General features: G+C 33.6%; 7 protein-coding genes across 7 annotated transcripts in view; 4 read left to right on the forward strand and 3 right to left on the reverse strand.

Annotated features, from left to right (window-relative positions):
• Window positions 1–8,033, reverse strand: part of LOC113522711 (serine/threonine-protein kinase SMG1) — a 214,717-nt gene extending 206,684 nt beyond the window's left edge. Inside the window, exons 1-2 of the mRNA XM_052902989.1 lie at window positions 8,016–8,033; window positions 1,118–7,981 (exon numbers count right to left, since the gene is read on the reverse strand). Coding sequence (XP_052758949.1) covers window positions 1,118–7,981; window positions 8,016–8,033 — 6,882 coding nt within the window. The remainder of the gene's footprint in view (window positions 1–1,117; window positions 7,982–8,015) is intronic.
• A 260-nt stretch (window positions 8,034–8,293) lies between these two features.
• LOC113521348 (ribosomal RNA-processing protein 7 homolog A) lies at window positions 8,294–9,462 on the forward strand. Its single transcript, XM_026906871.3, has 2 exons — window positions 8,294–8,552; window positions 8,686–9,462. The coding sequence occupies exons 1-2, from the start codon at window positions 8,519–8,521 to the stop codon at window positions 9,441–9,443; spliced, it is 792 nt and encodes a 263-aa protein (XP_026762672.2). The 5' UTR covers window positions 8,294–8,518; the 3' UTR covers window positions 9,444–9,462.
• An 805-nt stretch (window positions 9,463–10,267) lies between these two features.
• Window positions 10,268–17,051, reverse strand: LOC113521261 (integrator complex subunit 15). The gene is made up of 6 exons (XM_026906747.3): window positions 16,838–17,051; window positions 15,944–16,242; window positions 14,967–15,221; window positions 13,806–13,947; window positions 12,050–12,336; window positions 10,268–11,203 (listed from the first exon to the last, which is right to left on the reverse strand). The coding sequence occupies exons 1-6, from the start codon at window positions 16,914–16,916 to the stop codon at window positions 11,051–11,053; spliced, it is 1,215 nt and encodes a 404-aa protein (XP_026762548.2). The 5' UTR covers window positions 16,917–17,051; the 3' UTR covers window positions 10,268–11,050.
• A 218-nt stretch (window positions 17,052–17,269) lies between these two features.
• LOC113521288 (cleavage and polyadenylation specificity factor subunit 4) lies at window positions 17,270–19,382 on the forward strand. The gene is made up of 4 exons (XM_026906779.3): window positions 17,270–17,502; window positions 17,637–17,913; window positions 18,366–18,606; window positions 18,913–19,382. The coding sequence occupies exons 1-4, from the start codon at window positions 17,400–17,402 to the stop codon at window positions 19,159–19,161; spliced, it is 870 nt and encodes a 289-aa protein (XP_026762580.1). The 5' UTR covers window positions 17,270–17,399; the 3' UTR covers window positions 19,162–19,382.
• Window positions 19,383–20,352: 970 nt separating this feature from the next.
• On the forward strand, window positions 20,353–21,234 carry LOC113521349 (NHP2-like protein 1). Its single transcript, XM_026906872.3, has 2 exons — window positions 20,353–20,573; window positions 20,772–21,234. The coding sequence occupies exons 1-2, from the start codon at window positions 20,571–20,573 to the stop codon at window positions 21,159–21,161; spliced, it is 393 nt and encodes a 130-aa protein (XP_026762673.1). The 5' UTR covers window positions 20,353–20,570; the 3' UTR covers window positions 21,162–21,234.
• Window positions 21,235–21,699: 465 nt separating this feature from the next.
• Window positions 21,700–23,910, reverse strand: LOC113521290 (chitobiosyldiphosphodolichol beta-mannosyltransferase). Its single transcript, XM_026906782.3, has 4 exons — window positions 23,173–23,910; window positions 22,833–23,098; window positions 22,325–22,610; window positions 21,700–22,019 (listed from the first exon to the last, which is right to left on the reverse strand). Exons 1-4 carry the CDS (start codon window positions 23,718–23,720, stop codon window positions 21,806–21,808), a joined length of 1,314 nt encoding a protein of 437 aa, XP_026762583.2. The 5' UTR covers window positions 23,721–23,910; the 3' UTR covers window positions 21,700–21,805.
• Window positions 23,911–25,003: 1,093 nt separating this feature from the next.
• LOC113521276 (RNA-binding region-containing protein 3) lies at window positions 25,004–26,424 on the forward strand. Its single transcript, XM_026906765.3, has one exon. It carries the CDS (start codon window positions 25,134–25,136, stop codon window positions 26,421–26,423), a length of 1,290 nt encoding a protein of 429 aa, XP_026762566.2. The 5' UTR covers window positions 25,004–25,133; the 3' UTR covers window position 26,424.
• The last annotated feature ends 289 nt before the right edge of the window (window positions 26,425–26,713 follow it).

Below are 26,713 nucleotides of genomic sequence, written 5' to 3' on the forward strand. Positions count from 1 at the left end.
CCATTTAGACTGGCAATTTAATCTTATCATAATGTAGTTTTTAATGAACTTTAAAAAGAAGGTTTAAAATTGGCCTGTATCTCGTTTTTTTTATATTTGTCACGCGGTATCTTCGCAAATTCTAAACTGATTTTGATAATTGTTCAGCAATTAATCTGGTTTACTCTCGTGTCCATTTTGTAAGTGATTAAGTCGCAGATTCGTTGCAGAGTAAAATTTTAAATTACCACATTGGAAAAAAGAACATTTCTTATCCATACTACTACGTATAATATTATGTTAAATAATGCAGTAAATGAATTAAATAATTTATCGTATGAATAAGCATTGATTGTCTATTATCTATTAGTACTCGTAAACTATCAATATTTGTCACTATTCATTGCTGATAAGCAAACATAATCCCTTTTACAATTTCAGCAAACTGTAAACAATTTTATTTATAATTTTAGTAGAACCAAATATGCTTATGGAGTTACGGTAATGATGGTAACCTTAGCCCAAATCATTCCTCACACATTCCTAATGTCCACTCCTAATACTGAGGTGTTTTGCATCTTTTGCCAAATAATCCACTAGCTAAATACAATTCAATGCAATACCACTGCTTAATAAAAGGAATATCTTAAGACTATAATTATTGTAAGTACCTATAATGCTCAGACAAATCACACAAAACTCTATTCCCATTAAGTACTATTAAATATTTATTTATAATTTAACTTAAATTCAATTAAAATAGTAACAATTTCCATAAATTATTTATATTATTAATATCTTTTTTGTTTTGCCTCTTAATGCAAGAACAGTTAGATCTAATCCACTAGTATATTGTATTGAAATGCTACGCTGTATCTTATATTGGTGATCCAATAAATTAATTAATTAATTAAAGATACTTCAAACTCCACAGAACTTGTAGATGAAAATAGTCCAAGTGTAAATCGAAACCTCAGACGAATTACTAAAAATCAACTGCAGCTGACACATTACACTCTTTTGTTAACCTATACTATTTCAATACATAGTTTTTGTAAAGCCACGAGGTATAACATAGGCGTAGTTATTTAATAAAGACATTTCTATAAGTAATAGAAATAGAAGAAAATTAACTCACCTCAACGCCGGTCACACCAAGAGCCGTCACCAAATTCGGAGTCATCCTGAACGGCACCTTCTCAGGCACACGCAGCGTCTTGCCCTTCTCGAAACACACGTTATAGTCTATATGCACCACTTCACCCGACGTTAGATCCACCAGCACATTGTCCAAATGCCTGTCCCCAAGACCTATGATGTAACCGATCGTACTCATCACCGCGACCGAGTAACAGTAACGCCGCACCATCTGCCACCACTGCTCGGAAGTCACACTCCCGCACCATAGCTCTCTCCATAATAGATCCCGAGGGGTCTCCGTGGACAACTCCTGTAGCACTTGTTTCAGTATCGACACAGGCCATTCCTTCCTGTTCTCAGTCGCTATACCCGCCTCTTTGAGGAGTGGATTAAGTTTATTGTAAAACAGCTCGGATGGCCGCAATACATTGACAATTTTGTTCGTTTTAGCGGATAAGATTGCAGCTTCACGATTCTGCCATCGCTTGTATAAAGCGAAAAGTGGAGTTACATTGTCCACCCAGCTGATTAAACCTGAACGGGGGCCTAAGGGTATAACAGAGTAGTGACGCGCCCTGTACGTTTGATTGTCATTGTTTTCAGAATCGCGTGCCATCATCGTGTTGGTTATTGACAGAAGTTGCATTATTCTCTCGTCCAAGTGTAAATCTTCCAAGCCTTTAAAGAGATAAGTGTAGGCCTTACCATCGGATCCATAAAATATCAATTTTTTTGGTCTCGTCTTTGTCGGTAAAATGGATACGTTGTTTTCTACCGATTTTATAGTAACTCTGACAGTTCTTTGATTGGTATGTAATCCTGGCATAGTTATAACAGTATTTTTCAACTCTGCTAAAATTGGACTGATATCTGACATTTTCAATATATATGAAGTCCTCTTATTTATTTTCTGTTGTAGTTTTATCTGTAACTGCTTAAGCGGTGCCCACGATTCTTGTGGTTTTTCAGGATTCACCGGGTTTTTCAACTTCTCTATGACGTCTTTTATTATATTCTGGAACTTATTCTGAAACGCAGTTTCGTGAGGCGTTTCAGGTTTTGCCGATGTAATCTGATCCAAATTTTCTAATACAAAGACTATGGGCTCAAAAATTATACGGTGTTTTTCTTTAATTAATTTTTCTTTGTCTTCAGTGGAAAGATTTTCATTATTTTTCACTTTGATAACTTCAGCTTCTAGTTGTGACAATCGCTTACTGAAATCCGAGTGATTTTGTACCAAAGTACCCAAGCATAATTCGTCCCATAGCAAATTAATACGTTGTAACTCCTTCACTAACAATTTAACTTGAAGGATAGTTTTTGGAGCTTGCTTAGACAGTGTTTCTACCATATCTAAGAAACAGGAGTTTAGTTCGTTATTGACTACTTTATCACTGGCAGAATCTTCTAATTCACAATTATCGTCTCCACTGCTCGCGTCATTGGACAAGAAAGACCTAGCATTAAGTTCTCTTATAGTGCTCTGTTCATTTTCCACCGCACCCACAACCGCTGGAAATGTGATTAGATGTGGAGTATCTTCCGCTAATCTACATAATAAGTCAGAAACGCACTTTCTTACATATGTCTCGGGGTGATTAAGTCTTGAAAAGAGTTGTGGAATAATTACTTTCCAAGGTTGCGTCGGTGTATTGGCTAAACCAGATTCGAGAACGGTCTGTAATTCCATAGCGTGTTTTACAATCAAACGAAGAAGTCGTAGTGTAGCATTAACTACAGCATTTTCACCGCTGTGATTAATATAGTCTGCGGCACAAATAAGTTGTAAAAATTTGAAATAAGCATCAGCTGATAATTCAAAATAGGAAAAAACTCTTTTTTGTGCTTGACGCCAAATGTCCACCAATAAAGCGAGGTGTTCAGGAAAAGCTTTACTCAACGATGGAACGGTGCGCAACTGACTTTCGATCATCTCAGATGTGTTAATTTCATTCCAATCAATATCTTCATCATCACACGTAGCTTTTGTTTTAGACAATATTTCACAAACAGCATCAAAGTCCTGAGGCGAGCATCCGATCATTACACTTTCTATTTGTAATTTATCATTTTCTGTTAACTGTTCCCGGGTTTTAGAACTGAATTCCACCATTTTACGACCCCATCTGAAACACCAACCCGCAAAGTTTGCCCAAGCTTTTGCTAGACCAGGACATTGATTAACTCCAAACTGTAATAACTTTCCTACTGCAGAATCCGATAGAGGTATAACATTTTCTGATATGTTGTTATCTACTAAGCCAATTTCAGGCAGTGCTGACACTAGTTTTGATAAAGGCGTATCAACTTCTAAAACATTTTCACTATCATTTTGAACCCATTTAGAAAGAGTCAGTAACATTCTCGTACCTTTTTCTCTAAGTTCATAACTCTGTTCACCCATCGCAAGCCTTTGAGAAAATCCTAGGGAAATGCTGGCACACAAATTTATAGCCCTAGGTTTACTATCCTCTTTCGCATATGTTATCTTACATAGTTCCGCCAACGCTGTTGCATTATTTAATGTCCAGATATCTAAGTCATAAGTGTTAGTAGATCTTATTAAAACATTAGCTAAATCATCCAAATGATTGACATTTCCGAAACATATTTGGAAAGCAGAGTTCTGTTTGAAATACTTCAAAAGTTCTCTTTTAGCCATATTCAAGTTCGAGTTTTTCCTCGCGCTTTTAATGACATCCAGTCGAAGACATTCACCATAAAAAACATTCTCTTCTGTCGTATTTAATTTTGTGAAGTATTGATTCCACCACAATATTCTGCTAAGATTCCGAAGTTCAGTGACATATTTATTTTCCTTAATAACACATGGTTTAAATGGATTAGTTATAGCTTTTCCATTCTTTAGAATATTTTTCAACCCTTTGTTTGCTAATTGTAATACAGAAATTTCTTTAAGGAAATGTACAGTATTCGTTCTTGAGAATTCTTCCATGCTTGAATTAAGCAGCATTTCACAGTCCTTTAATAAATTTTCATATTTATCCGAATAATCAGAATAGTAAATGTTAACAGCAGTGAATACTAAAGTAGACTCAATTTTGTTTAACAAACCTTGGTATGAGCAAGTGTTCTTTGATATTTCAGACACATTAGTATCAAGTATATCCCAATTGCATAACTCCTGAGGTATTTCATTGCCGTCTTCAAACATGTTCAATACTGAAAATGAATTCCATTGCGAATTTTGTGCAGTCTGTTGTACACTTTGTTTCCATTCATTCATGTCCTCCCAGCTCTGTATCTGTTTATAACTATCCATAATCTGCTCATCAATAAATCTAGAGACTCTCGTGTCTATTTGGGTATTTGGTTCTCCTTCTTTGTCGTTATCAGAGATAATGTTACTGTTTAGTTTTTTGTAAAATTCCACCGCTAATTCATACTTAGCATTAGCTTGTTCCGCAGCTCCTTTTAACCAAGGAATTTTTTTATCAAAGGTTTGCTTGATCCAAATATAGAGACCATGTAAAACTTCAGGTTCCTCAATTTTTATTAAAGCCCTTGCGACACTCATTGTAATTGCTTCTATATCAATATTCGTATTACAATTAGCAGCAGTTTGTAATATAAGAGAAGCATGGTAAATAGCTGCACCAAAATTTCCAGCATAAAGACTTACAGCTAGTGCTGCAGGACGCACTCTGGTCAGCCATTCACGACAAGTTGACCAGTTAGTATGAAAAAATGTTCTGACAGGTTTCTGAACAGCCGGCAATACTATTGCTGTTCCTTCAGCAGCATTGTATATGTATTTTTCCAAAAACATCATGAAATCAGTTATCAGACGCGATCTTATCTCTTCTGCAACCACAACATCTACTAATTTTTGTTGATCAGTGGCTGTATATTTTGTTTCCAATGATGAAATATCTCTGGCTATACCCTTCAAAACTCCTTCAATTTTCATAAATGTTTCTTGTGGTTTCCCCAATGTAGTTCTTAGCTTTAAAGAGACACAAGTCTGTGCTAATTCTGATAAAACCCAGCCAATACAAATAGACGAAAAAGATGTTGCACACTGTCTGAAAAATAGAAGATTATTCTCATCAACATCTTGACTTTGTAGAGGCCATGCTGCCAGAAACACATCAATAAAAAAACTGTTATTCTGAAAAGATAATTGTAGTATACTATTCATTACAGCCTTAAAGTGGTGATTGGATAGCATTGAGAATGACCCATTCATGAGATACTCTTTAAAGGAATTAGCTTTGGTGTCAGTATTTAATATATTTAAAATCAATTTCCTGCTAACAAAAACTTTCACTACTTGTTTATCTAACTCCTGCTGCACTATGTCCCATGGTAATTCAAATAAGACTTCTTTAGACAGATCTGATAAAGCTTTATTTTGGTTGTCAATATGTAACATACATAATGTAACTATGGTCTTCACCACTATAAGATTCCATGATAAACTTTTATTTTTGAGTAAATGTTGACAATTCTTCATAACCAACAGAACAATATCATCATCAAAGTTATATGCTAGAGACAGCATATTTGTTATTAAAACAACAAATCCTTTTGCTATGCTCACAATTGGCAAATACTTATCCAGCTGAATGAATATATCTGATATCCAGTTTAAAGCCAAGAGTAAAGTTTCTTTTGGAAGTTCTTCATCTAATATCATGCTTAATGTGTTCAAGATTACAGCAAGATGACCTGATGTGGGACTGGAACCTGACACTTCACCCATGTTGAGATTAGACAAACCAAATATATCACCAGTCCTCTGCTGTGTGTTTGTCACTAAATCACTGGAGGCAATGAAATGATTGTTCTTCTTGCAGTGAGAGTAAAGTAGATACAATATTGAATATTGAAGTGCTGGTTTTTGCCGTATCAAGATTTCATTGTGAGAACACATTTTAATAGCCAGCAATTCTAGTATGCTAGGCTGTAGAGCCCACATTCCAATGATGGAATTACTAGCATTAGCAAGCTCTGATAAACATTGCAGATAAAATATGATATTTTTTTCTGCATCTTCTATTGAGACTTCTTCGGCATATTCTGATTTTATTATTTGTATATCTGGTATAATGACAGAATAAGAGTTCTGTATATCAGTCAAAACAAATTTGTATGTCTCCTGCAAAAGTGGTATGTTCTTCAAATTCAATAGATTGCTATACACTGAGAGAACACCATACAGCACTTGAGAGCTTTCTGAATAACGTAAAGGACGTAACAAAGATTCAGGACCTATTGTTTGCATTATAAACTCTATAGGAAGATTTGATGCAATCTCTTTTATAGTATTTGATATTAAATTTATAACACTAAGACAAACAGTTTCATCTGCTTGCAAAAATGTTGTCATTTCCATATAAATTAATGTGTACAAAGCAGGAGTACAAGAAGATGATTTTGTTTGCAAAAGTTTAAGTAATAAAATGATGCATTCATTACCTGACAGTATCAAATCTGTGTCAGCTTCTTCACTAAGGATTTTAGTCAAAACCTGTACAATTTTTGTAAAAGATTCAGTCAGGAATGACCATGTAACTATTTGTGACATTGTTGGACTAAGGAGAGTGCCGAGACTTTTCACAACTGTATTGAAGACATTAAGAAATGATGTAATTTTCTGCATAGAATCTTCTTGAGATGCCACTTCTGTATCATTATCACTCTTGTCAGAATCTAAAGCAGTTGAGTATGCCACCATGTCCTCAACAAATTGAAAAAGCATGTTGACAGAAAATCCAACATCTGCCTGCCAATGCCGACTTAATTTCAAAAGTGACTGAAGTGCAAAATCTTTTATTTTCTTCGGCTGAGCATTGTCCACATGCCAACCCACTAGAATGTCAACTATGTCAATAAAATGATTAGCAAAGTGCTCTGGATAAGAATTTGACATGATAATCATTGCATTTATAGCAGCAATGAACACATCTGCTGAATCTGTACCTTCAATGATAGTTTGCAATTCATTCAGTGTCATATCTGCAAAATCTGATAAATTTAGTGTTTCATGGTCCAACTGAAATGTCTCTGTGAATGAAAGTGTTAATAGATGTTTTATAGAAGTATTATGTACTGCATATGTAGATCCAAACCAATCAAGGTGTTTCCTAAAATCTGGGCCCATAACATAGCCAATTCTCCCCAGAACAACTGCAGCACCTTCTTTTGTTTCAGGGCCTGGAGCATCATAGAATACATCCAATAAAGACTCCACCAAAATATCATAAGCTCTTCGTATGTATCGCGCATTGTCAGGAAACATTATAGCATCTTGTAATTTACTACATATTATGAGCGACTTCTCGACGTCGATTTCAGCGCAGAGGCGACGTAGCAGTTTAGATATACGTGGATCTTCAGGAAGATTCATTACCAGTTCGGATCTCTCATAAAATTTGTTACTGTTATTTCCCGGAGACCAAGAGTCACTATTCGTCTGGCCTAGCGATTCGTTGTATTTATAGGAACCGTCGAGAGGATCACGATCTCCTCTGGGCGGGAATCCTCCACGGCCCCGGCCACCACGTCCACCCCCTCGGGAATGCCGGAACTCGGTAACCCTACCTCGAAAACGGAACCGGCCATCTCTGGAAGGACCTCCAAATGACGACGATGTGTCGTATGAACTAACATAACCTCTGACCTTATCATCCGTTGTGTTTTCTTGTCCTATTTCGTCTCTTTCTGGGGCCTCGGAGTTCTCCGATCCCTTTGGATTTTTTACTTTACTATTTGCAGTGGTGGATAGCATCACTAGAACTTCGATTAAATACGTATTTATTGCCACACATGGCCGTAAAATTACGTTAAAATACGGGCAAAACAGACGATTTTCGATAACAGTCAACAGGAAGCACTATAGACGACACTTGACAACTCAACCGTCAAACTGACAACTTGGACGTCATGAACGTCAAAATGAGTTTAAGAAATAACGAATGGATTTAAACGTTTAACAATAACATAGATAAAGAAAAAATATGAATTTATAACTTTAAAAACGTAAAGAATTGAGATTTACGAAACTTAATTATGAAATTATCTACTTGGACAATATATATATTTACAATATATGATGTTTTTTACACATTAAAATACATTTTATTACCCCTTTTGAGCCACGGCTGTGTATCTATGGCCTGTATATATTTTGACATTGCGTCATTCTCATGAAAATTTTTAAAAAGAAATCCTAACCTATAAATTGTAAAACTAGTAAATATTGAGTTATTTGATTTGAATCTAAGCAAAAATCAGCAAATAACAAGTGATATTGTATTCTAAACAAAAATATAAATATTATTCAAGTCTAAATTTAGAATTCTTTCATTAAATAAACAACTTTTTTTAATCTTAATTTTAAATTCTGTAATATACATGTGTAATAAAAACAATGAAAACCACAAAACGTACACATGAATTTAAAGGTATGTATTTCTTTAATAGAATTAGTAGGTCACATTTAAATAACAAATTATTTATTATATATTCTGTGACATAGGTATTAACCTTATATAGACACCAGTCTCTCGTAAAAACATATGTATTATTTAATTTCAGCCTTAGAGCTAAAACTCGCAGAGGATTCACAATCGCCACACACAATATACATCAAAGAACATGTAGTAAGAGAACACACCAAGGACAGACCGTCAGGGAGAACTTTGCTAGTCCTCAATGTACCGCCGTACGCAGACGAGAAAGGTATAGAGAACGCATTCAGGGATGTCGGCGACATAGAGTCAGTTCAATTCTCACTGAAACCAAGTGGAACAGACACAAAAAGTGAGAGAAAATTCATTGAGAACATAGATAAACCTTCATTTAGAGTGGCTTATGTAGTGTTCAAAAAAGTGTCTGAATTAGATAAAGCATTAAAATTGACACATCTATATCCAATGAATTCTAAAGACCATAGCATAAAACTAGGTGTGAGGAAATGGATTGATGAATATAATAACAGTGTCTTATTGCCAAAAATTGTTAAAGAAAGAGTAGAACAATTTATGAAAGTACATGATGAAGAGGCAGATCTTACTGAAAAGAAAGAAAAACAATTAGAACAGGAAGATGATGAAGGTTGGATCACTGTGACAAAGAGAGGAAAAGTGCAGAGCTTCGCCCGAACAGAGAAAGTGGAAAATAAAATAATGGCAAGAGAAGAGAAGAATAAAAAGAGGAAAGAATTGAAAAACTTTTATACTTTCCAAATAAGGGAATCTAAAATGAAACACATTGTTTCCCTTAGGCAGAAATTTGAAGAAGACAAAAAGAAAATAGCACAAATCAAACAGAGTCGTAGGTTTAAGCCATTTTAATAAATTTCAAAATAAATAATGTTATTTTTAATTATATATATAGAAAAATCGATACTATATATATATATATATATATATATATATATATATATATATATATATATATACTTTCCCCTTAGTTGATCATTATTTTATTAAATCACATTGAAATAATTCATATAAGCAAATCTGCAAGTTACAGCTTGTATTATGGTTTTTTGACTACCATGTGTTAAACATAAAGATGTATCTCAACATTACTGTTACATTTACCAACTTTAAGTATACTATTATTGGTATCCTAATGAGTTGACAATATAAAATAGAATCTCAAAGCAGTATTCAATAAAAATATTTTATTATTGAATACTGCTTTGAGATTCAAGTTGTGGCATTCTAAATTCAATCATATATGGAGGGAAGGGATTGTTAGTAATGGTGACTAAGAATCCCATTGCTAGCAATATACCCAACCAGGTCGACCTCCTTGCGGTCTCCCCTGGAAACTATCATGGTTAATTCCTGATGAATTCATCATGATGGGCTAATTGGCCTGTTTTCATTCTCATCGATCACCCTTCACTGGTGCTCCGCCAGCGTATCCCATTAGGGCAGGCAGGATTACCATACCATTTTCACCCATCAAAAAAAAATTCAATCATATTAATTCCAGTGACATAATTAAACACTAGTTGTGAGAAAACAATATTTTTTTGTATCACCAGTATCTTTAAAATTCGCCATAAATCTTAATGATTATTTGCAATTTATAGTTTCAAGAAAATCCTTATTAAACTGCCAATGAAATTTAAAATTTTATAGTATAAAGTATGGAAAATTTCAAATAAAAATATCACAAAATTTTAAGTTGTAGATTTATATACAACTTGTTGCTTTAATTAATAAAAAATAACAAGTTTTAATGTAGATTTCGGAATTGAAAAAATTTACAATTTTCATAGAAACTTAGTCTTTATAATTCAATATCAAAGGTTACAACAATCGTTGTTCATTAGGTATCACAGAGAAAATAAAGGGCGACATAGACAACTGATAATTATGATGCGTTCTCATTATCTATATTCTTAAGGCTAATTGTACATTGTATAAAATTAGAACTTAAAATTTTAGCATTCAATCAATGCACAAATTATATGATTCTATATCTGGTCTTTTTTGTGAATATTTCTTTAATATACTGATAACAATCTTACTGGTTATATTCAAGACTTGAGATATTACAGTTTGAAAAGATTTGATATGGTAAGAAGAATTGTAGGGACAAAAATATCATAGACTACTCTATGACGCCCACATTACTCCTCAAGTGTTGCCATTACATGACTATGGTGTTATATGAATTTATAAAAACTAATGTGTTAAATTATTCTTACTACATAAGACGTAAGAACAATCATTGATTGTTTATTAATTAGTCTTGTATTATATTTTTTATATGCAACTTGGATGGTTCTATCCTAATGATCTATTAAGAACTTTTTTATACAACTTAGAATGATTAGATTTCAACTGGCAACCGTCGCCTATAGACATGAACAGTACTCTTTAAATGCCTTTACATTTTTGAAACAATAGGTACTTTAAATCGCTACATTTCATAGAACGTGTCAGATGGCTTGCTGGTGCGTCTTGATGATGATCCTCAATAACCTGTTCTCGGGTAATGTGTCAAGCAAAGTCAGCAGGTTGTTAATGTTACCATACACACATCCATTTGCTAACGCAACTTGGACAGATTGTCCTATTCTGTCCAGACAATCCTGTGAACAATTAATAAAAAATAAATGTGAATACATAAAAAAATAGATGAATCTAATGCACTGCTAAATATTAATAGATCTTTACATATTATAATAAAACCGTAACGAAGTCAAAAGAGTTTACATAAAATATTTTTAAGAAAATTACAATATGAAGTTTACATGATACTTTTGTTGTGTTAATATTAATATAATGGAATATTTATTTGTAAAAGAAAAACCAAGACTTATTTGCATAAAAAATAATTACAACAACAATGAGATCACTTATAGGTTTTCACCAACAGACGCAATATACTGAATTTGACAGTACTCGCCTCAAGTAAATAACCCAAAGAGTATCGAATTATTATTTCAGGCACCCACACACTTGAGGCAAACATGCATACTTACATACGCATGGCTACCATAGAATATCAGCGATGTAGCAATAAATTTGCTGCAGCACAAGCTGAGTGGCGACCATGTTGGCAATAACCAATGTGAAGTTTGTTTTCTATTGATAATTAATGTAACTCTTTTTGTTGCTGGCAATAAATGTTTTCTTTCTCAGACTATATATATATATATATACATACATAATACAGTGAACACTATAGTACTTATATATAAGCAACTCATTTGAACCAATTTCAATAAAAAAAATGTTATTGAGAAAAGTTGCTTATAGAGAAATAAGGACTATAAAAATACTTTACTGTCTGAAAAATATTTTTACTTATTTCTGTTACTAAGCTGAGTAGAATAAATAGAATATAAAGAATCCTGTTTACAGAGAGGTTACTTATAGAGTGTTCACTGTATATATAATTTTACTTATTAATATAAAGATACTGTGTAATTCACCTGCAATTTGTCATCTGTATGTAATTTCACGCCTCTCTGCAATAATTGGTGTGCATATGCCTGCACCAAGGGTACCAGTCCAGCTAGATGCTGGGCGTTTACCGCCGTGGGGGGGCCGTGGGTGCGTCGACCCGCCCGCAGACTATGTAACACGCCCAAATGTAGCTTTATATACAACTCAGACTCGGTTAGTGATTTGTTCACGTAATTCTTCACTATGGATTGCTCTTTTTCCCCCTCTATTTTTATTTTCTTGAATGGTACTGCAACTTCTACCATTTCTGAGTCTGAAATATATAATTTATAAGATTAAAATACACATTCAAGTATTTCTTCGTTTATACTCGTATTTGCTAATACAAACACACGAACGTCCCATTCGTGTTTCAACCGTAAAGCAGTTGTGTTTGCATGGCTATGTTTCGGTTTGAAGGGTGGGATATAGCGTGAATTTACTGGGTACGGAGGAATAACACCTGAGTCCTCAGGAATGGCAACGCATGGGGGTTATCATGGGCGAAACAGTATACTCTGTTATGTCCATGGTACTGCTCATGTCTATAGGCGACGGTTACTACTTTCCATCAAGTGGGCCGTCAGCTTGTTTGCCATTCTAAGTTGTATAAAAAAAAATGTGGTTATAATATGTGTTTATAATAGATATATAATTTAGATGGTAAAACTGTATAACAGGGTAAATGTATTGTTAGTAACGTGGATAGCAGCCCCAATATACACTGTCAGATCAATTACACAGTTCCCCCTAGAAACTTTTTTTTTTACAACACGGGGCAAACGAGCATGCGGCTCACCTAATGGTAAGTGACTACCGCCGCCCATGATCACCTACAACACCAACGGCATTGCAGGTGTGCTGCCGGCCTTTTAAAAAGGAATATACTCTTTTCTTAAAAGTTATGTTGTCGTATCAGTTTGGAAATACTGCTGCTGGAAGTCCATTCCAAAGAGTGGTTGTGCGTGGGAGAAAATGCATTGAAAAACGCACGGTCGAGGATCACCACTCGTCCAGATGGTTGGGATGAAATTTTAGTTTATGGCGGGTAGTACGATGATAAAAATCAGCAGCTGGTATCAATTAACTATTGTGGTTAACTCTTGCGTAATTTATCTCAAAGAACAAACGGACATAATGTAGTTTGAGTACTGAACAGTTAACACTAAGCTCCGGGGGGAAAGGGATGGTTAGCAATGGAGTTTGACAGCCCCCTCGCTAGCAATATGTCCTCTACATGGTTCCCCCTGGAAACCATCGTGAACAATTCTTGTTGAATTCGCCAAGATGGGCTAATTGACCTGCTTTCATCGTAACCTATCATCGCTCACTGGTGCCCCGTCAGCGTATATTGATAGAGCAGGCGAGGTTACCATTCCATTATCACCCATTAAAAAAAAACAAAAGGCTCCGAGCAGCGATCTAATAATTTGCCTGAAGATGCCTCTTAGTGGTGAAACACGTGTTGCAACACGTGCGTGAACAAAATGGCGGTCGGAGATTGATGGCTGATAAGGGAGGTTGTGAAACAAAATAATTCTAATCATATAACAAATGAATTGACTTCATCAACCCTCACCTATCTTTCCTCACTGATATCCTGCAAACATAAACCAATGATGCACGCGGTGTCACCATACCATTCTCATTTGTCCTTTCTAAATGGTAATATACCCAATGAGATATCATTGACCATTTATAGAAAAAAACGTTTTGGTGTAACAAGTACCATTATATACCGACCAGTTTCAATGTATAGTGGGGCTAATGCACACCAATGTATTAGGCCGGCGAGTGGAGTCACGGCGGCCATGGGGATCGCGCCGTTCGACAACGCCGCTGGGTTCAGTTGTGCTGACATGCACAGTGTTGGATTTGAGTAAACCTGAAATGCAAATTTAAAAATCATACATACATACATACATATCTGTCGCGCCTGTCTCCCATTAGGGTACGCAGAAACAATGGAACGCCAAATTTGAATTCAAACAAACCTCTTTCGCTTCTTCCACATTCATCAATCATTTCATACACGCTCTCTTGTTATGGGTAGTTTTAATTTGGCCCTTCTTCAGCACCACCAGAAGGAGACTTTGTACAAAAGTCGATTGCTTAGCTACCTCTATCACATTCATGTTTCAACCGTGAAGCAGTTTGCATGGCTGTGTTTCGGTTTAAAGGGTGGGATATGGCGTGAATTTACTGGGTACAGAAGAATAACACCTGAGTCCTCAGGAATGGCAACGCATGGGGGTATCATGGGTGAAACAGTATACTCTGTTATGTCCATGGTACTGCTTATGTCTATAGGCGACGGTTATCACTTTCCATCAGGTGGGCCGTCAGCTTGTTTGCCATTCTAAGTTGTATAAAAAAAAGCCGCCTATTTAAAAATCAATGGTAATCAAATGGCATGGTATCATAATAATATACAGACTTGTCAATTCAACATACTGTCTCATCTTTCAATGGTTGTGGGTTCGAACTCCATGCAATGCAATCAACTTCTATGTATATCCGTTTGTATTGATAAAGTGTGAAATATTGTATAAATAAATTATAAAATATTTTACAAATAAATCAAAAATAGAATGTAAATGTAAACATCTGTTACTTTATTCATTTTTACGTTATCTCTTATCACCTTGAGGACTCGACCAGCATGTTACCCTTACTAATAAAATAAATGTGAATGTGAATTTATTTGTTACTTTATAACACCTTAACGGCTTAACCAATGATTAAAATTTGATATAAACATACTATATGGAAATAAGAAGGATGCAACTTTTTATTCTGGTCAATAAACATATCGTGGTCACGCGGACAAAGTCACAGGTAAAAAGTAGTGTTATATATATATATAGAGGACAAATTTGAAGATAGAAACCAATAATAACCTACCCAAGATGTGATTACTTCTAAAAGATTCTTAGGCGGTAACTTATTCACTCCTTGGACATCGTGTAGGTACAACTCTGTAACTGCGGTGATGAAGTTGGAGACAAACTGCGGCGCTGTGGTGGCCAGCGCCTTGAGCGTCATCTGATTGGACGTGTTCAGGTAGAAGTGGTCTCGAATAACATTCTCCACCAGTTGCAGAGATTGGGGTGATGAACACCCCATCTGCTGGAGCCATACGCCAACAGCTAATAAGACCTGAAATATACATCTCTTTAACATATCTATCTAATATAATATTTTGTTCATCTGCAGTTTAGTCCCAGATTTATTTTACTAAAAGCTATTTGGTTATTGGTGAATTCAGGGCCAATTTCCATCTGATCATAATTGCAATTATAATGCAATCTTTTTTTTTATACAACTTAGAATGGCAAACAAGCTGACGGCCCACCTGATGGAAAGTGGTAACCGTCACCCATAGACATAAGCAGTACCATGGACATAACAGAGTATACTATTTCACCCATGATACTCCCCATGCGTTGCCATTCCTGAGGATTCAGATGTTATTCCTCTGTACCCAGTAAATTCACGCCATATCCCACTCTTCAAACCGAAACACAGCCATGCAAACACAACTGCTTCACGGTTGAAACACGAATGGGACAGTGGTAGCCAAGCAATCGACTTTTGTACAAAGTCTCCCTCTAGTGGTGTTCTCAGATGTTCATAGTGCACTAACTGGATGGTGTGATAATGTAGCACTTGAATAGTGGATATCATATCAGTCATTAAAATAAATAAATATTATCTAGGCACATTTATATAAATACTAATATAATAATTATGTGTATATTTTTATCTGTATTTATGTTACTGTATTTCACTTGAATTATTCACTTGTCATTGTATATTTTTATTTATGGTGCAATAAAGAGTTAAATAAATAAATAAATTTTATATTAAAAATTACTTACAGAAGTACTAGAAGCAGAAACAGCCATACTAGCAAGTATACTCAGTATTTTTAACCTCCTCTGACTCTCCATGCCTCCGAAGAGCGATAGGAATACAGTATTCTTAGTAGACTCATTAGTACAAGAAGACAAATAGTCACAGATGATGTCAATGAGTTGCAGCTGTTGTAGTGGGGTCAGACCACCGCTGCGGCGCCCACTCCGACGGTCCGTCTCGCAGAATACAAATTCTGATATAATTTCTATAGCACCATCCACTTGCTTATTTGATGTACCGGCACGACCGACTAGTATTTGTTCTGTTACACAAAATAAACCAATTACTACACGTTTTATGAACTTAATAGACATCTTATATTCAATATATATAAGTATAAAATAGGAAATATAAGGAATCAAGCAGTATTTTGCATGACAAGGAGAATGGTGGCTTCAGTTATCCCAAAATTAATATAAAATCAACATAAGACTGAACCTTCTTAATAAAAAAAATACTGCTCCCAAGGGCACCCACTGACTAAGAACAGTATTTTGGAAATTGACAGCTAAGTAATAAACTTAGTTTTGACCATTTTATGTTACTGTGGCACATTCACGAAATGAAAAATTATGTTAGTTCTTTATGCATTTTCCTTTTTTTGTAGATGTATTTTTTTCTTTTTATTTTTTGCGTAAGTGTCTATATCTGTTTTTATCTGTTCTATGTAAAATTGCTCGAAAACGTTGCAAAAATTACGAAGTAGATATATTAAGTATAAAAAAATCTCTTCTTCATTGTGTTTCTTTTGTAGATTTTCATCCAAATAGACTTAGTAATTTAGGCATTAAGATTACCTAGATAAATTTAATACTATATTTATTATTATATATTCAGACCGTGAATTTTATACTGACCAATACGAATAAGAGCTTCCTTAGCACTCACAGGAAATTCATACTTTTTTAAAGAATGTTTAATATCTGATAGGGACATTTTAAAACCCACGTTTAATAATAACAGATAAAAGGACTATAATAAACTTTAATAATAACAGGTAAATATAAACATTTTGGATAGACTATAGCACAAAACAGTTCGACGATAGATGACAGAAGACAGAATCAATAATAATGACAAATTAGACAACTATCGTTACACAGTCTGTCATAACGATCACAATCTAACAGATTCAAAAATAAAAAAAATTACTAATAAAGAATTACAAAATCTTTAAAAATAGGCATATCGAAAATTTTAATTTTAGAGACAAATCATAGATTAGAGACACTATGACAATATGTCCAGACTGTATTTCATAATTCCTTTGCCTTTCCATGTTGAATAAATTAATATTACTACTGTCATCGGCATTTGACAATTTGTCCATCTACTTCAATTACTTATATGTATTTTATTAAAATGCAAAGGATTTGATCTGCTTACTTTTATCTAGAAATTGTAATTTTAAAAATAAAAATGGAAGTAATAGTTGCAAATGTTGATCATATCAAATTTGATATAGATTATGCGTTAGAAGAACAATATGGAGCTCTTCCTTTACCTTTCCCGGGAATGGACAGTATGTATAATTTTTATTATTTATATCCCTTATTTACTTTATTGGTATTATTTATTTTGTATGGTTACATTTATTTCGGTCAATTTTATGTTATGGTATAATACAAATAATAAACTGTATAACCTAATTTTTAGAGTCAACAGCTGCAGTCTGTGAATTCTTTAGCCAGCCTGGAGGCTGTGGTAATGGCCCGCAATGTCCTTACAGACACGTGCGAGGTGATCGCACAGTGGTATGCAAACATTGGCTCAGAGGTCTGTGCAAAAAGGGTGACCAATGTGAATTTCTACATGAATATGATATGTCAAAGATGCCTGAGTGTTACTTCTATGCTAGATTTAATGCATGTCACAATAAGGAGTGCCCATTCTTACATATAGACCCTGAGAGTAAAATTAAAGACTGTCCATGGTATGTATCTCATTATCTATTTTAATACAAATAATAATTATATTGCAGTCAAGAAAAAAAAACTTTTGGTACCTCTATATTACCATACCCATATATAAGGTTATATCTTGGATTGACCAAGAATCATAGGTAAAATAATATTTATGTTAAAAAGTATATTGATTGCTTCCATTGTGCTGTAGTAATATTGAGTCATTGCAGTGATAAAAGATTACATTTATGATGGGTTTTATTAATTTTACTATTTGGAATGTTAAAATCAACATTTCCATCAACTTTACTCTTTTTAAAACCTTTGTAACATTGGACGAGCTTCTTATTAATTAAGACTATAGTTTTCCTTGTCTTACCTTTTCTATTGTCACTGTAACATCATCATCCCATCTTTTCATCTAAATATACTATATATAATAATTCTCTCATACAAAACTAATTTAAAAAAATTGTGTTAGGTACGATCGTGGATTCTGTAGACACGGGCCGCACTGTCGCCACCGGCATGTGAGACGTGTACTCTGTATGAATTATCTAGCTGGCTTGTGTCCAGATGGGCCCAACTGCAAGTACATGCATCCACGTTTTGAACTGCCCGCACCCCCTGAACAGACAAAGGATGCAAAACGTTTGCCAATGTGTCACTACTGCTTTGAAGTTGGCCATAAGGCTTCATCTTGTAATAAAATACCTCCAGAAGTGAGTATTATTTTAATTCTTTATTAATAAATTGTAATAGAATTTTATAACAAAATATTGTAATCCTGAAACTTGTCTTGTAATTACTTAGTTCTCATTTAATAAGAGTATATTTTGATATGTTTGTGAAAGAATATAAATAGGAGTTAAAGTAAAATTGTAGTAGATCATTTTCAGAATATATATATATATATATATATATATATATATATATATATATATATATATATAAATATAAAATTAATAATTAATGCAGATACCATATAAAGCCTCTACAAGACATTAACATAGAATTATTATTTTCAGCAAAGAGAAGCAGCTCAAAGACAAGAAGAAGCAAGATTCCGTGCTCTTGGTTATGTAAAACCTGTTAGCGAAAATGAGGAACCCAATAGAGGCCTCCAGAGGATGATGCATAAACCCCTTGAAGAAGTAACATGTTTTAAGTGTGGAACAAAAGGACATTATGCCAATAAATGTCCCAAAGGTCACCTAGCCTTTCTGTCCAGTCAAGCCAATCAGAATAATCAAAATAATTTTAAAAAGCCGAACTAGTGTAAATATGTGAAGCCATATGAAATCTAAAGGCTTCGAAACTGGTATGTGATTATGAACCATGATAAATATGTAGCTGGGAATAACAGTAATATTTCAAACCAGTTGATTTTAAGTAAATGTTTTGTATTTACTTATAACTATTGAATTAATTGATTACTTGTTTGGAAATACTAAGTAAAAAAAGAAAATATTTTACAAAATAAACTCTTCAAATAATATCTAATTATTTTTTTATTAATAAAACCCTACTTTATATTGTTCTAGCTAAATTGTATTTGTGTACTAAATTCGTATTTGGAACTTGGATTCAATATAGTGAGCAAAATGATGATATAAAACCAATTCGATATCATTTGAAAATGGACTCTCGCCTGATATGGCTGAAACTCGTAAATGAAACAGTGATCCACTAGGAACCGCGTAATTTGCAATAGTAATTATAAAAAGTTAGGCACTTTAACTTAAAAAAAGTTTTTCTAACGCGATGTTCTTACGCTATTATTCAGCATGCCTGACTCCAACCTATTGTTCAGTTTCTAGACAAATGGAATAATTTATTTTTTAGAGAATTACATGAAAGAACTCAAAGCAAGAATAATTATTTAGTATTCTCTTGATTCATTAAGGTCCTCAATCGTTAAGTACTTGAATCAAACAAATACCGTAACCATAAAGTGTATAACACATATATTAAACAAATATGTATAATAATATATTTTACAGTTTATCATGACGAAAAATTTGCTTTTTTTTGTAAATTATAGGTCACTTAAACTTGTACGAAGCCCATTATGATCTTTTTTATATTCTGTGGAATTTATGGTGCTCTGTACTTCTATTACACTATAAGATGCCAGTGCTATCCATAATCTATGTTGCCAAAATTACCAACTTCTAAATTTTGAGACCTATCCAGCATTTTTACCTTCACACAGTTTTATTATATTTGTTTAAAACATTAAAAAAATAAAACCTTAATGTGAACGCTTGAATTATTGACAACAAAATGAATCCGACACAAAGTTATTATTTTTTTTAAGTTTTGTATAATATACATATTTATATTTAGATTCTCGTATTTTTTTAATAAATAGATTTTACATTATAAAAATAATAAAATTTACAGCAATATAATCCAATATTCATACTTTAGCATAAAACTTTTTTTTATTTATCCCTAACCTGAACTAAGTTGGCAACACTAAAAAGTTCCTCAAATTGTTCATTTCATTTGTCGGTGTCTTTTTGTTTAAATTTAATTGAATTAAAATACCGTATTAAATTCTTATTTTAATTAAGTTACATAAGCTTAAATAAAAGCAAGTAATTAAGTTCATAGTTTCCTCAGTGAAGCGAGTAATCGCCGAGAGGTTGAAATTTTATCAACAGTCCCGGCAAAAGGAATAATGGTAAACACGTGGTTTTATTTAATTATTTTTACAACTTGTACATTTTATATCGAAAGATATTGAGCTTTTAATAAATACTTTTTGTATATATATAGTTATAATTGGTAATGCGACGTTTCTTTACGTATTTTATGAATTTGAGGTTATATACTTGGGCTCTTGTTTCGAAATTTAAAAAAATCAAAATTTTTTTTTCAGACTGAAACCGAAGCTGCAGTGAATCCCAAAGCCTATCCATTGGCTGACGCTGCTCTTACTGCTAAAATATTGAATTTGGTGCAACAGGCTGCTAACTATAAGCAGTTACGAAAAGGCGCGAATGAGGCTACTAAAACCTTGAACCGTGGTCTTTCAGAGTTTGTCATAATGGCGGCTGATGCTGAACCTCTAGAGATTGTATTGCACATTCCAATCCTCTGTGAAGACAAAAATGTTCCATATGTATTTGTGAGATCAAAACAAGCCCTGGGACGCGCTTGCGGCGTCTCGCGGCCGATCATTGCCTGTTCTATAACTATTAATGAAGGAAGCCAACTCAAACCACAGATTCAAAGTATTCAGCAAGAAATCGAAAGACTCTTAGTTTAAGTGATGTTGACTCTGAGTTAAGTGTGAAGAATGAATGTTATTTTTATGAATACATTGTGTATTATATAAAACACATATTGTTTTTTATTTTGTGTAAATTATTTTAGTGATATAAGTGTGTTAAAGCAGTAGAAAACACCAGGTTTTATCTTTTATTAGTAATATTATTGTGTATTACACATGATCTAGATAAATACAATGTACCAGAGAGACACTTTGTACAAAAATTTTTTGCTTGGTACCACTGTCCCATTTGTGTTTCTACTGTGAAGCAGTTGTGTTGGCATGCCTGTTTCGGTATGAAGGATGCGATATGGCAGTGAATTTACATTGTACAGAAGAATAACACGAGTTTGCAGGAATGGCAACACATGGTAGGGTGTCATGGGCAAAACAGTATACTCTGTTATGTCCATGGTACTGCTTATGTCTATAGGCCATGGTTACCACTTTCCATTAGGTGGGCCGTCACCTTGTTTGCCATTCTAAGTTGCATAAAAAATATAACAATTTTTTTTCAATATTTATTTACTAAATTTAAAGAAATTAGTATTTAAAACATTATAATTTCAGTAATCTATATATATTATATTACAATAATAAATACAATTAATTGGTCCCATTCACGTTTGATTACATCAATGTCATGATTCAAAAAACTTCTTTGCTCTTACATTCCAATTATGCTCCCATCGTGATTCCTGGAATTTAACCAGCTCCGTCTTCATCTTCTCTGCTATTATATTCTGTTTTTTATTATTTGGAAAGTCTTCAAACCATGACACTATGAGTTTAGATAACTCATCACTATTCTTGAATGTATATCCATTTATTCCATTTTCTATTAATTCATTTAAGCTGAAATAATTTGATTTTATTTTATAAGTATTTCGATATAATTTAAAAAGCAATAATTTTAATGGATTATACATTTATGAAAAAATATTCAAGTATTATATTATTCTTGTATACTTAAATGTAAAATCAGCAAAGATGTTTAACACTTTAATGTATGAATAGATTTAAATGAAATTTGCTACAAAGATAGTTCATGTTGGTGAGTCACAGTAAACAGCTAACTATAAACAGCATTACAAAATGGATAGATATTAATAATTAATGGATTTTCATTAAAATTTTACATACATACAACATATTATTACCATTTAAAATCAAAAGCACAAACTGGTAAGCCAGCCCCAAACATATCAACCACTTTCATGGGGAGATCCAGGCCCGAGGAACTAGTGTGTAGACATACACCCAGGTCTGCACTGGCAACCATGGTGGGATAGTCCACAGCTTCCAGCCATGGAGTCACCACAGTCACATGTTGCCATCTCTTCGATTCCAGTTCCTCGATATAGTGCTGTTTCATGGGTCCTTTGCCAGTTATGACACAAATTAATTTTGGAAGCCTTTTTGTAAAATTGTAAGTTGTTTCATAAACTAAAAAAAAATTATAAACATAAGAAATAATTATAAATATGACACATTCACATTAATAGCACAATTCTTGAGATAAAATGGCTTTAAAAATAGTTTTATTATAATTATTGACTTTTTAAAATTGGAAATTTGTTTATTATACAAAGAATATTTACTATATAGAACAAGGGTAAACATGAACAAAATAAATCATATGTAATCATTAATACAATACTGAAATACCTTGCAAGGCTTCCATCAAGATACCAAAGTCTTCATCAGGCGTCCAACTTGTGCTGCTAAACAAAATGCCAGGCCTGTCTGCTCTCAGTACCACACTATTTCCAACCAGTTGAGTAAAAACAGTAGTTGCATCACACTCAGAGTCACTTGGTTTATCTTTAACGAACTGAGGGTAATGTTGTCCTATTTTCTTGAAGAAGTCATGTTTCTCTTCAATTGTTATAGGATGGAATATTTTTGGTGGTCGATCATACAGAACTGTAGCTCTGAAACATTTTTTTGCAATAAACAGTGCTTCATCCATGTGATTATTTTATAAGTCACTTTAATAAATACTTACACTATATTCCAATTTTCTAATAAATCTGCCTTCATTGCATATGTAACACAAAGATTGTGGTTTGATGACTGGCCAAAACATCTTTCTATAGATTTAGATATCCTTAACAACGGATGCTTAGATGGCAAGGACAATGCCATTATAGAATACGCATAGTTGTGCCAATCTATTATAAACTTGGTTTTGGTCACTAAGCAATAAAATCGGCATACTGGTAGAGTAGGAACTGCTGGTGGGTTTTGACACAGCAAATAATCATTTTTTCCAGTGATAAATAAAGCGAGAAATAAACTTATAGACTGCCATAAAGCCTTTAAAGCGTATTGTAGTAATTTAGGTCCTTTCTCAATAACTAATGGTTTTAGTTTAGTAATGATGATGTTAGGATTTTCTAATATCTCAGCGAGAGGTTGAGAATCCACGTAGGCTATTATATTGACTTGAAGACCGTTGTTAGCTAGAGATAATGCATGGTATTGCATACGGGGACTTCTTCCTATATCTCCCAGTACTACCACTTTGGCTGATTTTTGCAAGTTTTCTGCCATTCTAAGATAACTCTTAACTGGTATTATTTTCTTGAAATAACATGGTTTCTTTAGATAGATTTTTCATAACATAAATAGATTTAGCTAGACAAAATAAATTGATTAATTTGAATTATAAATTATTAAAAAAATAAATAATATTTCAAAGCCCCTTGGCGATTTGATTAGAGAAAGGTATGACTAGTCTGTGGTTATGACGTACTGACATTGACATTATTTGACAATATAAACTAAAAGTTTGTCATATTGTAAATACTGCAGTTAGGTGTAATACTGCCAGATAAAGCGATTTTCGCTTTTAAAGCTATTATAAATGGTAACAAAAATTGCGATTGGCGACAAATCGCCATTTAGGATATAAATTTTTTTGAAATATCCTACATGACATTTTTAAATTATAAAGAACATGTATAGTTAAATAATAACAGTAGTAACAATTTTTACTTAACTTTAACAGAACCTTAACAGAAAATTAGCAAGTTGTGAAATATATTTATCTAGTTTTATTAGTGAATATGAAATAGTGACCTCGCCTGTCAATATACGTTGGCGAGATACCATGATGATACTAAGAACGATTTATTTGCAGCATTGTCAAATTTTGTCAAACTAAAGTTACGAGTGCTCTTTAAAAAAATGCTTATTGATTTAATTATGTACTCTAACTTCGTGCCATGCATTGTATTAGTGTGTGTGTGTATATAGATATCTGAATTTTGGCGTGATTAAAAAGTTAATTTCTCATGCTCAGTTTGATTTATATACCAAACTATAATAAAAGAAACATTTATTTAAGTAAAAATTACTCAGTTTACTTTACTAAATCTTTAGATTTCAAAAATGTGTAGCGAACATTTTATATTTCTAACAGTATTTAGAAAATTTGTTATTTTTTTAATGGTCATTGAGAATTTTAGGCTATATTACAAAAAAAAAATTGGGTAGATTTTAGGCTACTTGGGATCCTCTTGAGGGGGGAGGGATTGTTAATAATGGAGACTAAGAGCCCCATTGCTAGCAATATACCCAAACAGGTCAACCTCCACGAGTTCCCGCCTGGAAACCATCGTGCTGAATTGCAAGTATATTCAACACGATGAGCTAACTGACCTGTCTTTTCATTCTCACCTATCATCACTCACTGGTGCCCCACCAGCGTATACCGATAGCGCAGACGGGGTTACTATTCCATGATCACCCATAAAAAAAAAAAACTTGGGATGCTCATTATGACAAATTGATATAATTTATCTGGTAACATTGAGTAATTGACACTGTCAGTCAGTACAGAGTATAGTGATTACTTGTTCTGTGTTTAGTAAGCAAACTGAATTGAGAATTGTTTCTTTTCATTATTTAGTTTTATGTGAAAGTTTATAAAAAGGGGAATTTTATCTTTTTAAAATCATAAACATGTCCAATGTATTACTTATTAGGCATTTACCTACTGGCCTATCTTTCCAAGACAAGGAACAACTTTTGAGACATTTTGGCGCTGAAAAAGTATGGGAAACTACTGCGAAGCGCAATTATATATTTGCATCTTTTTCTTCTGTGGAAAAAGCTAAAGCATCGCTAACAAGACTTCACCAGCTGAAAATAGCACAAAGAAGATTAGTCGTCGAGTATTCCTTCGAGAAAGAGTTGGTTACTAGTGATAAACAAGAAGTTGAAACTTCGGCATCAACTAAACATGTAAAAAATTTCCTGAAAGTTTTGAACGCTTGGAATCCGTCTGTAGATTTTTATCAGCCGCCTCCAGTGCACTTATCGTATAAATACCCGGATGCGAGTCCCACTGCTCTAGTTAACATTTTGTATGCACTATTTAAACATAAACCTTTTTACATTCAAACTTTACATTTGATGAATAAAATGTGCCTTGATGCACCATTCAAGGATAATGAAGTAGCTGTACATTTTTTTAAAGAAACATTTAAACAGTTTTTTGCTAGTGAAACAAGTGTGGTACCACCTCTGCCTGAGAGTGAGCCAGAATCAGAAATATCAAGTGATGAAATGGAGAAACAACAGCAGTCTGTACCTCTATCAGTAAAGAGACGGCAGACTCTTCCAAAAACAAGAAAACGTGCTGCTGCTATTTTATCTACAGCAACATTACCTAAGGTGAAAAAAGTTCCTGTCAACCAAGAGGAGGTATTTGAAAATGTCACTCCAATACAAGAGGCAAAGAAAATATCACTGGTCGTCCACCAAAATGCTCTACAGAAGCCTACCGAGGAGCCAGAAGTTATTGGAGAGCTTGGCAAGTTCCAGAAAGAAGAGCAACCTGCACAACCTATAGAAGTTGAAACAGAGCCCGAACAACCCACCATCACAAGAAAAGAGTTGTTAAAAAACAGAATATCATACAGAGATATGAAAGTACTGCCTGTATTCAAAAACTATCACCCTGGTCAGCCTTCTATGAGGTTGTATATTAAAAACTTAGCTAAAACTGTAACAGAAGTGGATGTTACAAGAATATATAAGCGTTATGTGGAAACACTGCCAGATGATGACCAGTTATGTTTTGACGTGAGGGTTATGCAGGAAGGAAAAATGAAGGGGCAAGCATTTGTGACATTTCCATCTGTAAGCATAGCAGAGAAGGCATTAAATGAAACTAATGGTTATATGTTGAAAGATAAACCGATGGTAGTACAGTTTGCTAGAGCTGCTAATAAAAAAAGTATTGAATAAATTACTTTTTTTTTACCACCTCATATAAATGCAGCAGCTGTGGTAAAAAAAAAGTGGGAGGGAGGTGCTATAAAAGTATATAGCACCTCCCTCCCACTTTTTTTTTATCACAGCTGTTGCATTTACATGCCTGTATTGTAATAGAATAGAATATAATAGTAAAATTACAATAGAACTTTGAAGTTGGAACATTTAAACCTTAGAAATGGCAATACACTATGTGGTGTTGTTTGATTTAATAGGTGATAATGGAATGGTCATCTTGTCTAGACTATCAGTATAGACAGAGG

This window comes from Galleria mellonella, unplaced genomic scaffold, assembly GCF_026898425.1.
Source record: "Galleria mellonella isolate WM207_F2 unplaced genomic scaffold, CSIRO_AGI_GalMel_v1 utg99, whole genome shotgun sequence".
NCBI lineage: Eukaryota > Metazoa > Arthropoda > Insecta > Lepidoptera > Pyralidae > Galleria > Galleria mellonella.

What these genes read in the sequence shown, in the direction of transcription:
- LOC113521261 (XM_026906747.3), bottom strand. Translation starts at nt 16,916, where the DNA reads ATGTCCCTATCAGATATTAAACATTCTTTAAAAAAGTATGAATTTCCT. An exon ending in TAGAAGTAATCACATCTTGG is followed by an intron (nt 13,948 to 14,966) that starts GTAGGTTATTAT and finishes TTTGCATTTCAG; the next exon opens with GTTTACTCAAATCCAACACT. An exon ending in ATACAGATGACAAATTGCAG is followed by an intron (nt 11,204 to 12,049) that starts GTGAATTACACA and finishes AATTGTTCACAG; the next exon opens with GATTGTCTGGACAGAATAGG.
- LOC113521348 (XM_026906871.3), top strand. Translation starts at nt 8,519, where the DNA reads ATGAAAACCACAAAACGTACACATGAATTTAAAG. An exon ending in ACGTACACATGAATTTAAAG is followed by an intron (nt 8,553 to 8,685) that starts GTATGTATTTCT and finishes ATTTAATTTCAG; the next exon opens with CCTTAGAGCTAAAACTCGCA.
- LOC113521288 (XM_026906779.3), top strand. Translation starts at nt 17,400, where the DNA reads ATGGAAGTAATAGTTGCAAATGTTGATCATATCAAATTTGATATAGAT. An exon ending in AAAATTAAAGACTGTCCATG is followed by an intron (nt 17,914 to 18,365) that starts GTATGTATCTCA and finishes AAATTGTGTTAG; the next exon opens with GTACGATCGTGGATTCTGTA. An exon ending in GTAATAAAATACCTCCAGAA is followed by an intron (nt 18,607 to 18,912) that starts GTGAGTATTATT and finishes TATTATTTTCAG; the next exon opens with CAAAGAGAAGCAGCTCAAAG.
- LOC113521276 (XM_026906765.3), top strand. Translation starts at nt 25,134, where the DNA reads ATGTCCAATGTATTACTTATTAGGCATTTACCTACTGGCCTATCTTTC.
- LOC113521290 (XM_026906782.3), bottom strand. Translation starts at nt 23,720, where the DNA reads ATGGCAGAAAACTTGCAAAAATCAGCCAAAGTGGTAGTACTGGGAGAT. An exon ending in TTAGAAAATTGGAATATAGT is followed by an intron (nt 23,099 to 23,172) that starts GTAAGTATTTAT and finishes AAAATGTTTCAG; the next exon opens with AGCTACAGTTCTGTATGATC. An exon ending in TGTGCTTTTGATTTTAAATG is followed by an intron (nt 22,020 to 22,324) that starts GTAATAATATGT and finishes AAATTATTTCAG; the next exon opens with CTTAAATGAATTAATAGAAA.